The 14612-nt window shown below is 35.2% G+C and overlaps 1 protein-coding gene across 7 annotated transcripts in view; it reads right to left on the bottom strand.

The window, feature by feature from the left end:
* The window catches only part of COL11A1 (collagen type XI alpha 1 chain), a 208602-nt gene that overhangs the window by 181137 nt on the left and 12853 nt on the right, over window positions 1-14612 (bottom strand). For all 7 annotated transcript variants that reach the window (XM_008264806.5, XM_089337031.1, XM_089337028.1 and 4 more), the window contains exon 2: window positions 2787-2954. In XM_008264806.5, the coding sequence (XP_008263028.2) occupies window positions 2787-2954 (168 nt within the window). The remainder of the gene's footprint in view (window positions 1-2786; window positions 2955-14612) is intronic.

Below are 14612 nucleotides of genomic sequence, written 5' to 3'. Positions count from 1 at the left end.
ATTCAATCTATTTGTTCCAATCTCAGTTACAAGAAGTATAAATGATGATAGCATTGTGAATGATAATGTCATGAATTCATATTCAAAAGCTTATATTAGACCAGCAATTCCATTCTTAAAAATTTGTGGGGATAGCACAATTATGTGTAAAGATAACACACTGTCAATTCATCAAAGCACAATTATGAAAGTAAAATATTAAAATAGGTTGCAATTGTTGGGGCTGGTTAAATAGAAGACAAAACAATTGTTGAATGGAATTCTATACAGTCCCTTAAAATAATGTAATGACAAGTTCTTTTTAAAGTAGAAGTAGTGAAAAATGCATTATAAAAGGAGAAATAGCAAGCAGTGTAAACACAGTATCATGCTGTAAATACACACATAAAATAACTAACTGTAAGATAGTATGGTTTCTCAGTTGAAAGTTCTCAATCTTGTCAGATTATCTGGCTCAAAACTCAGTTGCAACATATCCTTGGTATGTGCTTCCAGCACACTATTTATAATCTCTAATCTGGCTCCCCTATCATTGACAGAGCAATAATTTAACCTGTGCCACCTGCACACAAAAGCAGCAGTCAATTAATTTTAACAAAAGAGTCGGATACACATATACATATAAGTAAATATGAGCCAAATACATACATATATATAATTTAAATACACATATTTAAATTATGTATAATATAAAATTAAATATATATTTGAAATAAAATTAAATTAAATAATATTGAAATTAAAACTAAACTCCAAACTAAAATGTTTATTTTAAAATTTTCAGTGCTATCAGAGCCAAATACTACATGTATAAAGATATGAGTATTTTCTAGCTCTCTCTATATGTGTGTGTGTTTGTGTGTTCAAGTTGCCCAAGTTGATTTAAACATCACAGAAACACCCAATTTTATATTTAAGAAAATTAATAGGAGAAAAATAATCATGAAAATAAAATGGAAAGGTATAAATCACATCAATAACAAATATGTTTTATAACTTGCTTATATAAATTTAGGAGATCCAGCCTATTATTGAAGAAGATATATTGCAAATAAAATTTTTCTTCAAATCAGTAACTCAGATTGTTGAAAATCAAAGAAATTCTTATTCTAAACATATCTCAATGTTTCAAAATCTTATACAGTAAGACAATGATGCTAAAATATTATGAGTGAAAGGAATAGAATATCTTTTCCATTCTGCAAGATAATTATGAACAAAATAAACTGAATTATTATGAACTATTATTATGAACAGAATAAACTGACTCTGAGATGATGAGCCCAAGTAGAAAAAATTAGAAATTGTGAGTTCTTGTGTATTTCTGTGCTTTCCGTTTGTATATTTTTCTGTTTCCTCTCTTCAAAATTATTGTCCTCTTTTCCATTAGACATGCATTAGGAAACGCATTGGAGTGCAGATAAATTGAAAAGCAACTTAAATTGTTACTATGCAAATTTTTAGATTTGACTTTAAGAATATTTTACGGATCTAAAATATTTGAATTTTTATTTTCAAAACTACAAAAAGGATACTTTATATTCTTTATGTTTATTTTATTACTTTTGTACACCACAGATTATTGTGAAATGGAAAATATATTTGCAGAGTCAATAAATCACCATAATAAATGTGTTTTCAAAGTATTTTAAAATGTTCTTCTATGAAAAATATACTTCATGGCTATGTAATTGTTTAATTCTTTATTTCTTTCTGTTGTAAGAAAACAGATTGATAAAACAATAGGAAACTCAAATCCCTACAGGTGGAGAAGGTTTAGGTCAATATGAAGAATTTCCATGATACATTGCTGGTGAGAAGGATATAAAACAAAAAGGAACACTGGATATTATATAAAATAATAGCTTTGAAGTAGACCAGACTTGAATTAAATATGATTATTGTTCCCCCTGTAAGTTAGTTAAGCAAGAAGGTCTCTGTGAAACTCCATTTCTTCTTCTGGTAAGTAAGAATGAGGACACCAAGTTTATATGTACAGAGAAATAACTGGCATAAAACACGAAACAACTGCAGGCAAGAACACGTAACAAGCTGCCTGCGTAGAAAATATGATGTTTAGAACTTGTCATTTCACCACTCAACTCCTTCTCCCCATATTATCTTGATTTCCACATAACTAGTAATATTAGATTAAGTAGTGTTTTCACAGAAAGACAGAAAATAGTCACCAAGTATTTTCAGTATCATTATAAGAACTTGCTGGGTGACATCATAAATTCTCTAGTCCCAGAAATCCCAATAACTGTGAGATATACCAACTTCACTTTTCTGGCAAAAACAATGCATAATTAACATATACCAAAAAAAGTTTCCTTCAACAGAAACATTTCAACTAATTGGAGGTAAATACATCTTAAATATGAATAAACCCACATATTTATTAAATTAACCTAGACAGTAAGGGTAAGGTTTCTTCCAATCCCTTCCCCCAGTGAATAAGTTCTACACACAACAATGGGAAAGATATGAAATGTTGCCTTCACACATTGCCATGTTGAAGTAAAATAATGAATTATTAAATGCACAAATACATTTGTGTGATTGTACTGAATTAAGATTGGTAATTACTAATTTATTTTCCTTACACCACTTGAGTGATCACAAAGTACTTTATATTTGTATATGAAATAACTTTATTTCATCTTGCTATTAGACATTATGTATCATGATAAAAATAAATAACAATAATTAGCCAAAAAATATATGTAGCATTAGTAGAGACAATAGTAGTAGTAATAGTAGTGATAACAATAAAGAGAACATACCTGGAAATAACTGCTTTGTGGGGGCACTGAGTTGTGCTAGCTTTGAAACTCTATAAGCAGTATCTGACCCTTTAGAATCCTTTCTGTTCGTGCAAAATCCTGTTGTTTTTGATATTCCTTCCGGAGAATTGTGAAAATCTAGTGCTTTTAGTACATCAACTGGAGCACCTGAAAAAATAAGTTAAAAATACAAAAAAGTGATTGAACAAATAATCTAATATAAAAATGAATATTCTAAACAGAGGAAATAGCATATCATTTCATTCTTCAAATCTTTTTATCATTTGCCATGCTGCCCTAACATATGGATGAGGTCTGGAGGAGCTGGGCAGTACCCAGCAATATAAACCATAATAACATTCCCAAATATTCCCAAATGGAAAATGTCTCAACTCTGGATCAAATGATGGATAAGGAAAACAGGTGTGTATGTATATGTGTGTGTGTCTTTCAAATGTAAAATGTAAAATAGTCTATATGTGAATTTATGAACATTCAGATGTATCTAGATCATAACAAATTCTTTAATAATTTCAAGTGATAAAATTTTTAAAAATTAAGGTAAAAGCTAGCATCTATAAATATTCCATTATTTTCTAATAAGTTACTATTTACTTATAACCAAAATAAAGATGATTTTTAAGAGTCATATTTATAATAAATATCATACACAGATATGGTAAAATGTAAAGATCTAAGCCATATTATATATACTCAAAGAATTTGAAAGATGTTTAAAACAGAAGACTACTATATGATGATGCTTTTAAACAATTCATTGATTTATTTAGAAGGTAAGGAGACAGAAAGAGAGGCAGACACAGACAGGGAGAGAGAGATACAGACATAGAGAAAAGAGAGAGAGAGATCTTCCATCCACTGCTTCACACTCCAAATGCTAAAAATAGCCCGGATTAGGCCAGGCTGAGGCCAAGAGCCACAGACTAGACTCCATCTTGGTTCCCATGCGGGTGGCAGGAACCCATACCCTAGGACTGTCATCTGCTGACTTGCCAGATACAGTAAAAGGAAGCTGAATCAGAAGCAGAGTAGCTTAAACCAGGAACTCTGATATGGGATGTAAGGGTCCCAAGTGGTGAATTAACCAGTTACATCACAACATCTATCCCTAATGCCTTGTTCTAAGTCTTTCCCATGTTTGCTATTCACAAATAATGAACTTTTTGTTCAATGGAGCAACACATTACAACATGGATTCCCATTAGACTATGAAGAAACTGAAAATTTCCTATGGCCTAGTGATGCAGTGATGAACCAAATGGCAAAGTGTAACACATTAATCATGGGTTTGTGGTGTAAACAAACCTTCTGCATTGCCAGTCATGTACAAGCATAGAACATACAATTATGTAAAGTACATAATAATTCATGGTAATAAAAATCACTATGTGCTGATGTTGAACCAAAATGAATTTGGCTTAAACAAGCCCCCACACTTGAACAATAAGTATAGCACAAAATGGCCTTTGTATACAGGGAGCTACAACCTAGCTAGTTGTTTAAGCAGACTGTAACCTTAAGAGCTCTCCTGGAACTAACACTGAGCCTAAACCCATCACAGCAACTGCTCCATCAACCAATCCCATGCTAAAGGCTGCCAAATTAGGCCCAAATAAAGTAAATTCAGACTGCACCAATCAGGTGATCTCTGTTTGCTACCTGCTGTCTTTTTGGTTATAATGGTAGCTCAACACATGGTAACATGCTGGTCAAGGAGGAGGGAGTTATGTGTTCATTGTCTTCTTTGGTCTGAAATATTCATTCCAGTCAGTACTTTTTTCTTGCCAGAGTAAACTCTGTTAACTTGAACTAGTCTGTTTTTCTTTTAACAGTGGTTTATCTGTTTACTATTCTATACTCTTTTTTATCATTAGAGTATACCCCTGCTACTTATTAAAAATAAAATGGTTGATGGGCCGTTTTATTTTTATGCTATGATGGACTATGCCTCAGTAGTCAGTTACAATTCAAGTGATGATTCAAGTACTTGGGTTCCAGCTCTCAGGCAGGAGACCCGGATTGAGTTCCCAGCTCCCAGGACCAACCTTGACCCAACCTCAACCACCAAGTAGATGTGCTGTTTCTCTCTCTCCTGTGCTTGCTAACTCACTCTCTTTCTTCTCCCACAACTCAAATAAAAATATTAAAAATAGTAAAATTAAAATTTCATTCAATAAAATGTTACAAATCTGCAATAAACTATGATTACTTTATTATTTAAAAAGATAGTTTTATAGATTTAGTGTTGGCTAAGGATATAGTGTTTATAAAGCCTGTGGTAGTGTAATGTCCCAATATTCACATTCATCCATTCAATCACTGACTCACCCACAGCCACTTCCATTCCTGCTATTTATGGAAGTGCCCTACAGAAGCAAACCATTGTACAACTTTTATACTATAATTTACTGTACCTTTTCTATATTTAAGTAAGCTTATATATATAAATATTTACCATTGTGTTACAATTGCCTACAGTGCTTGCATTTAATACAATAATACACTGTATAGTTTTATAGCCTGGTATCAATAGGTTATATAGTTTAGGTATGTAATAGGATATATCATCTTGGTTGATAAAATACATTTTATGGTATTCATGCGTCAAAACTGACTAGATACATTTGAGCATATTCCCATCATTAAGTCATATATAACTGTGTGAGTATATATAGGTATGTGCAGCAAGGTGTATGTATGTAACAATGTTTATGCACATATGCAGGTATCTACATATAATGTGCTTCTAAATTTTTCAGAATTACTTCATGGACACTGCTTTCGGTGTCATGATTTAGATTGAAAACTCCCAAGAAGAATAATTAATATTTTCTCTCCCACTTTTAAAACTATTTTTAAGATTTATTATGAAACAAAGAGAAAGAGACATAGACATAATGAAAAAGAGAGCTGCCATCCAATAGTTCACTCCCAGCATTCTCATAATGGCCCCACACTGGGCCAGGACAATGCCCAGAGCAGGTAACTCAATCTAGGTCTCCCATATCTGTAGTCTCCTTCAATTTTATGTAGCCTTAAAGTATCTAATACAAAGCTTTATCTCTTAGTAGAGCATAAATTCTCCAAATCTGATTCATTTCAGCTACCTTCTGCTATTGTAAGTTGATCAATATAAAACATGTTTGGAAAGTTAAGCTTTCCCTTTATAAATGTGACCTGTTTAGATAAATAGTTTATTTGAATGCATTTCACATACCATAGAATCATTTCCTTAATATGTAAAATTTAATGGATTTTGGTAATACAATTTACCATATTTTTAAATTATGAAATATATTTAGGATAAAATTTATCAATTTAAACATTCTAAGTGTATAATTCAGCAATATTTATTACACTCAAGATGTTATACAACTATCATTACACTTTATTTTTGAAATATTTTCATCATCTCAAACAGAAACTTCATAATCATCCTGTAATAACTCTCAACTCTCAATCTGATTCTAGCCTCTGGTAGCCTTTGACCTATTTCCTGTCTGTGTAAGTTTCTCATTCCAGAAGTTAATATAACCAGAATCACACAATATTCGCCAGAACACTAAACAAAATAATACCATCTGACTCAATAATCCCACTTTTACACAAATATCCAAAATAACTGAAATCAGGGATTTGAACAAATATTTGGATATCAATGTTCACAGCAGCATCATTTGCAATAGCCAAAATGTGAAAACATCCAAGTTTCTTTCAACAGACAAATGAATTGACAAACTGTGGTTTATAAAATGGAATGTTACTCAGCCACAAAAAACGAATTAAGTCCTGATACCTGCTACAATGTAGACAAACCTTCAAAACATTACAGTATACGAAATGAGCCAGACAAGAAAAGACAAACTTGATTTTTTTTTTTTTTTTTGGACAGGCAGAGTGGATAGTGAGAGAGAGAGAGACAGAGAGAAAGGTCTTCCTTTTCCGTTGGTTCACCACCCAAATGCACCCGCGCTGATCCAAAGCCAGGAGCCAGGTGCTTCTCTTGGTCTCCCATGTGGGTGCAGGGCCCAAGCACCTGGGCCATCCTCCACTGCACTCCCAGGTCACAGCAGAGAGCCGGACTGGAAGAGGGGCAACCGGGACAGAATTCGGTGCCCCAACCAGGGCTAGAACCCAGTGTGCCGGCGCCGCAAGGCGGAGGATTAGCCTAGTGAGCTGTGGCGCCGGACCAAACTTGATTTTTTTTAAGAACCTCAAATTCCCTGATTCACAACTAAATATCTGTTTAACTCACCAAGTAATTGCCATTGTTTGTAATGGTTTGAGTATGTCTTCCAATACTCAGATCCTTAGGAGGTAGAGTCTAATATGAGGTGACTGCGTTATTGGGGAACTTTCCATGGAAAGGATTCATGTATTTATCAAGGGAACCTGGTTAATTCTCTTAAGACAGTTGTTACAAAAACATAAGACAGGCACAACTCCATATCCTGGCTTCTTGTCTCACCATGTTATTGATCCTCCTTAAACATGCTCTGACTGCATCACATATCATGTGCAATGCAGCAAGACAGTCCTCAGCAGAGACAAAGCAAATAGAGCCACCCAATCTTGACTGTCAGCCTGCAAAACTGTAACCTAAATAAACTATTTCTTTATATATTATTCAGGCTAAGCTAATCCATTGTTATGGCAATGGGAAATGAACTATTACAGCAAGTCAAACATGAATCATGTGACGTACATATTGTTAAAAAAAGAAAAACAGACTTGTGGAGGTAGACAGTGGGTAACGGTTAAAATGCCACTTGGAATGCTCCCATCCCATATCAGAATACCTCAAGAACCAGGTAACACTCAGTATATACATTTACTTGTGTTAAAACAGCACCTTTTTTTCTTCAGAAAGAGAAGATTCCTGGATGAACATGTGTACTAACATGATTGAAAATCATCCATTTTGATAGAATTATCATTGAATTTCAGAATATGTTGTGTCATAAATATGAAAGTCTTCCAAAAGTTCCTAGAAAATGTGTACTATTAAAAAAACTATACATGGATTTCAAAATTTTCACAACAAAAGAAATGTATTTTAACTCCATTTTTTCCCAAACTTTTTGAAGCACTCCTTTATGTTGTTTCTGAAATTACTTAATGAGAATGAAAATGAGTCTGATTTTATAATCAGGAAAAACCAAAACCACAATTTACCGTATTTCACAAGTAAAGGGTGACCTACTACAGGATTTTTCTCTTTTAAATTTTTTTTTTTTTTTTGACAGGCAGAGTGAACAGTGAGAGAGAGAGACAGAGAGAAAGGTCTTCCTTTGCCGCCTTTGCCGTTGGTTCACCCTCCAATGGCCGCCGCGGCCGGCGCGCTGCGGCTGGCGCACCGCGCTGATCCGATGGCAGGAGCCAGGAGCCAGGTGCTTTTCCTGGTCTCCCATGGGGTGCAGGGCCCAAGCACTTGGGCCATCCTCCACGGCACTCCCTGGCCACAGCAGAGAGCTGGCCTGGAAGAGGGGCAACCGGGACAGAATCCGGCGCCCCGACCGGGACTAGAACCCGGTGTACCGGCGCCGCAGGCAGAGGATTAGCCTAGTGAGCCGCGGCGCCGGCCAAGGATTTTTCTCTTTTAAAATTTTAATTTCAATCAATTTATTTACAATAACCAAGAGTCTGTTATAGAATGTATTAATAAATGTTTGAATGAGGACTTGTGACCAATGTGCTTCTTATCATTTCCTTAGTTCATTAACTTTTAAAGGAAATGATTTCTAAATTGACAGGCATACACAGATGCTGCTTTGTATTGCTTTCCTTGTACAGTATAATGAATGTACTTCCCTTTAATAGTAAATGTCCTCTCTATCTCACTAAGCTTCTGAAATAAAATCAAAACACTATCCAGTGTATCACCTGTTATTCCAAATTATTGAAAAAAATTTTGTGGAAATAACATATTCCAAAAGGATTCTTAACTCTATCAAATATGGTAGAGTTCAGTTCAGATTTAGAATATTTTTAAACACAACAATGTTAACAAAAAACATTTTTTCTCTAATAATGTTGGTAATGGTCACTTTTTAGGTCACTAGGATTCCTGAACATTCTTACTGTCTTCATATGTCTTTTCAAAGGAGTAAGAAAATAACAATTATACTAGCTGCCATGTGCAAAGACACTACCATGTGCCAAGTCACTGGGTTATGCTCTTTAGAGGAATTAGCAAACCATACGTTCCTATTGTACAAAAGAGTGAATTGAGAACTAGAAAGCAAAGTTAAGTGTACACCTAAGTCTGTGTAAATGTCAAATCTATATTTTATTCTACTTTGCTACCCTCACTGCTACAACCCACAAATAAAAACTATGCAAAAGAAAACTTAAAAGATATATATATATAATAGTCTAAAATTATATTGAGTGAGTTAATTGATTCCTGATGTTCATATTTATTTTAAATTAAACCAAATTCATGTTCCAGGATATAAATTACTCTGGAAAACGTAACTGAAAACCACAGCATCTTCTCTGCTTATTTGATTTCGTCTTCTTGCAGTAAAGTCATTCTCAAAACTGAGCTGAATAAAGACTCTTAGATAGATAAGAACACATACATGAAGGTTATATCCTTCCAAAAAGAAAAGAATGAAGCCCCATGGCCATGGCCAAAACTGGGAATAGTTAAATAACATCCAGAATGGACCACAACTTTCCTTTTCATCTAAGTATCTTTCAACATATTGACCTTTTCCAAGTGCACAGTCTTTGTCACATTTGTACAACTTTGAAATTAGCAGGATATAAACACAACCCTACATAATAATAAAGGCTCTATAGACACATATGATGTGAAGTCATAATTCATTCCTCAAAAAACAGCAGGGGTCAGCGCTGTGGCGTAGGGGGTAAAGCCGCCTCCTGCATTGCCAGCATCCCATATGGTCACTGGTTTGAGTCCCGGCTGCTCCACTTCTGATCCAGCTCTCTCTATGGCCTGGGAAAGCAGTGGAAGATGGCCCAGTCCTTAGGCCCTTGCACCCACATGGGGAACCCAGAAGAAGCTCCTGGCTCCTGACTTCAGATCGGCACAGCTCCAGCTGTTGCGGCAATTTGGGGAGTGAACCAGCAGATGGAAGACCTATCTCACCTCTCTCTCTGCCTCTCTGTAATCGGCCTTTCAAATAAATAAATAAATCTTTTAAAAAAAAGCAGCAAAATGGTTGGCATTTGGCCTAAAGGTTAAAAAACAGGTTAACATGTTGATAAATTGACACCTGAGTCCCATTTCAGATATCTGGGTTCTACACATGGCTCCAGCTCCCAACTCTTGCTTCCTATAAATGCAGCCCTTAGGAGTCAGTGGTAACGGCAAGTACATACCACCCATGTGACAGACGTGGATTGAGTTACTGGCTTCTGGCTTTGGCCCTCAGCCTATCCCCAGGACTGTAGACATCTACAAGTGAATCAGCAGATGGAAGCTAACTCTTGTGCCCCCAACCCCATCTCTCTATCTTTCTCTTTCCTTGTTTCTCAAAGAAATAAATACAAACAAATAAAAATAACTATATATAATGAGATTTCTATTTAGCTTTTTTGTCTAAAAAGGTATACCAAGTTTAAAAAAGAATAAAAATCATAAGTGATTTTTTTCTTTCAAGTAAGCTGGATAATAAACAATTATGAAATTCTATCATTTACTGGATCACCTAATCTTCATCCTCATAATCATAGCATTTGAAAGATTTTAATAACATGAATAAGAATGTTGAACAGACACATACACACCTCAACAGTAGAGACAAGAGCTGCCAATAATCATTGAACCTCAAAATGTCAATTTCGCTCTAATACATTATATTTTATGTACTCTATTAGTTACTGCAGATCAGGGAAAACATATGGCATTTGTCTGTGGGACAGCAGGTTTGTACACATACATACACACATACACAGACAATATGACTGTAAAAATGTTGGCTGAATGTGAAACACTTGTGAAAATACATAAAAACACTTCCTCTGAGGCCCAAAGGATTCTCTAGTTTTGAAATAAAAATATTTTAGTCCACACATGTCCTTCCTGGTGTGTTCTTTTGACTTCTTAAACACTTCCACTCACTCATTAATCAGTTTGATCTCAAGTCTTTGATCCTTTATCCCCTGGTGCCTACAGCATCCACATGAGGTACTGATCCTATACCTCACACTACTTTGACTGTTTCATCTCTACTTCATTTCAAAGCTACTGCATGCACTCCCATGGCCAGGAGTGAGTAGCAGCATTACATAGTGTCAAAGAGCCAGACGATTTCTGAATTTCCAACTCTGCCACTAAGCACCTTTGTAATTTGCACACATTATTTAATTGCTCTGTGCATTACTCCATGCATTTAAAAATGAGAAAAATGAAAATAGTCACCTCAAAATTTGGTTAGAACTGCATTGGTATTTGGAACAATCCTTAGAATGGTGCCTGGGAAAACTATACCTATGGGCTAGGACCCCCTCATAGCCTACATTTGTTTGGTAGCTGCTTTCACACACCAATGTCAGAGTTGTGCAGCCCACAGAGGCTTGAATATCTACTAGCTAGCCCTTTTAAAAACTCGACTCCTTAAGGACAAATAGGAGTTCAACAGAGGGAAAGGAATGGCAAGTATGGCAACACACATAAAAGAGAGTACAAGCTCCAAGGAGATGAAAGCAGTTATGCTTGCCCAATTAGACATCAACACAGAATAAATTCAGTGGCACAAATTCTTCTTGGAAATATCGTGGCTGCTGAAGACCTTTGGAGAAAAGCCATCTCCATCATGAATTCACTATCACAAACTCCAAGAGAGCCATTTACAATAACACCTATTCATTTGCCCACCCCAAATATACTGCTGGAGTTAAACTTTCAGTTTTTAAAATGTGCCTTGCTACCTTTATCTGGGCTTTTATCCCCACCCTTCCTCAATTGGCTGATTTTTCAACCCTAACTCTCATGATTAGCTAGGTCCCACCCCAATATTAATAAATTATAATGAGGTGTGATTCTAGCCTCAATATGTTTTAAAAGTTCCCCAGATGCGTCTAACATTCAGTCAAGGATTTGGCCTAAATCTAAGTATGACTTCCTCTGGGAAACATTTACTTACTGTTTCCATGAGGATGTTGTGGCCCTCTCATATGATCCCAAGTGCCCTATTTTTCCCCATGGAGAACTCTGCACCCTATTTTTTCTGCTTACTTAACTATCTCATTCTAGCTTTAGGCTACATAGTCTTGGACATATTGTCAATTATGGCCATGATTTTCCTATTACATACACTACCTAATCTCTCCACTGACCCCACTCTCTGCCTCTCTATATCTTTCTTTTGCTTTTTCTATGTCTTTCTCTTTGCTGAGAAAGTAATTTATTATTTAACATCTGCCTCCCCTGAAAGACTATAAACTCTGACAGTGAACATCAGTGCTATTGATGTTCACTGTTGTATTGCCAAGGCATACTGGCTGAAGCACAGCAAATAATTAGTAGAGATATACTGAAAGAATGAACAAAAGAATAAGTAGGCACTCTGCTTCTGAGTTGAGGCATCCTTCCTACCAATCTAAGAAGAGAAAGGGCAACTGTTGTGAGTCACCCCTAACATCAACAACTTGAAGAGCTTTCTACATTTGGTCATTGCTGCTTGATTTATCTATAGCAAGAACACAAACACAAACTGGCCTTTCTAACATAGATATATTGCCAGCTTCTACTCAGGTATCCTCACTTTGTATCTCACATCCAAGGCCATTTCTATGAAACATACCATTATGGAAACAGGTAAACATACAACATGAGAGCTCTAAACTGTCTCCCACCCAATCATAAAATGCATTGCTGCTCCAGAAGAGTATCCAAAACCAAGAGTGCTACTCTGTTTATGTGGTTGTAGGATGTGAAACTAACAAATGAAAAGATATGCAAGAAGTAACTATTTATTATAATTGACCTACTACTAACGCTCTGCTTTATTGCCAGATCATCAGAACTGTTAATAGTGAGCCTGGAATACAAGTGCATAGACAACAATTAATTTCTGCTGTTCAGACTGTCCAACTTCTAACCCAAGTCAGCATTTATTACCTGTGTGACTTTGGTTAAGTCATTTACCAAGACAATTTCTTGAACTCAGCCTCATTTTTAGAATTAAATGTGATGAAGAATTTTAGGGACCATCACTTTTGTACAGTGGGTTAAGCTGTCTCCTGTAATGGTAGATCTCAATATGGGCACCAGTTCAAGTCCCAGTTGCTCCACCTGGGATCCAGTTCCCTGCTAATGCACCTGGGAAAGCAGCAGAAGATTGCCCAGGGGCCTAGGCCCCTCCACCCATACGAAAGAGATACAGAAGAAACCCCTGGCTCTAGGCTTCCACTTGGCCCAGGCCCGATGACAGAGGCCATTGAGCGAGTGAAACACAGATGGAAGATATCTCTGTGTGTCTCTATTTGTCTCTTTCTATATAACCTTGCCTTTCAAATAGATAAATAAAAACTTTTAAAAATAAGTTTAATTTTTGAAGATAGTGTCTAATATATAATACATATGCAGTGAATCTACATAATATTACCTAAAATTATTCCCTGAAAACTTCAAGCTTTCACAATACTTTTATTAGTGTCAGTGAAAATCACTCACATATCTCGAGAGCAATGCCTCAGCCTCTCTGTAACGCTGCCTTTCAAATAAATAAATAAACATTTTTAAAAAACACACAAAAAAACCATAGTAGCCTGAACTCTCCCATATTCAAAAAAAGTGGAGAAGTTCTTCTTTCAGTAACAATGTGGTATATGTACACAATGTCAACAGAAACCCCAAACATTTCCCATTTTAGCTGAAATCGGACTTTTTTGTTTGCATTCTGCAATCTAATCTTTGTAGTAAAAGTACAAAAAGAAATAAATAGACTACTTAAATACATTAGTGAATTTTGAGACACTTACATGGTTTGCATTAATCACTCCTGGATATGCAAAGTATTCCATTATACTATTTAGAGTTCAATTTCCTCAAAAGGTTCTACAATCAATTAAAATATATAATAGTATGCTTTTTTACTTTATTTCCCAATACATGTGCACATACACACACACACAACAAATAAACAAATATATTTCAAAGCTCAGTATTTCAATGAACTTCCTAGGAAAACATGAGTATTTGATTTTTTGACAATGAATAGCATCAAATTGAGAATGACACAAAGACAATTATTAGTAAACTGGAATTTCAGAAATGTTATAGTAACTTTCATCAAACCAAGCATACAACAAGCCTATTGTTAATATCTTTTTAGGAAATGGAAATAAAATGATCAAATATAAACACTTCTCAGAAAATATCAGTTTAAGAATATCAATTGTATAGTAAAATCTAAGTGGAATAGTTAAAGAAAAAAAAACATAGTGAAATATTCTGAAATGAGACGAATGGGAAAAATGAGTCCAATCAATATCAATCATATTCACATTCTATCGTTGACAGCTCATTATTGTAATTCTAGCTATCTGGAGATTGACAGAAATGCAAAAAATTCAGGATCCTGAATTTAGCCTTGATTGGGAACAATAAATAAATTTATTTTGACTATCAGCATTTTTGTACATTTCCTTGACAACATCTAATCTGCAATTGCTTTCTAGTTCTCTGGTTGGGAGTATGTTCCATTCACTTTTGGGTTACCATCATTGCTCTCTTACATCAATAGAATAAGGGATAAGTTCCATTACCATTTCTACACAGCTATCATCTTTTATAACAGATGGATTACTACCCATGGCGTTCATCAAATA

Source organism: Oryctolagus cuniculus, chromosome 7 (assembly GCF_051225735.1).
Source record: "Oryctolagus cuniculus isolate XC-2025 breed Fujian yellow rabbit chromosome 7, ASM5122573v1, whole genome shotgun sequence".
Lineage (NCBI taxonomy): Eukaryota > Metazoa > Chordata > Mammalia > Lagomorpha > Leporidae > Oryctolagus > Oryctolagus cuniculus.
Note: the sequence above shows the minus strand (reverse complement) of the source record. Positions and strands in the feature narration are given on the sequence as shown.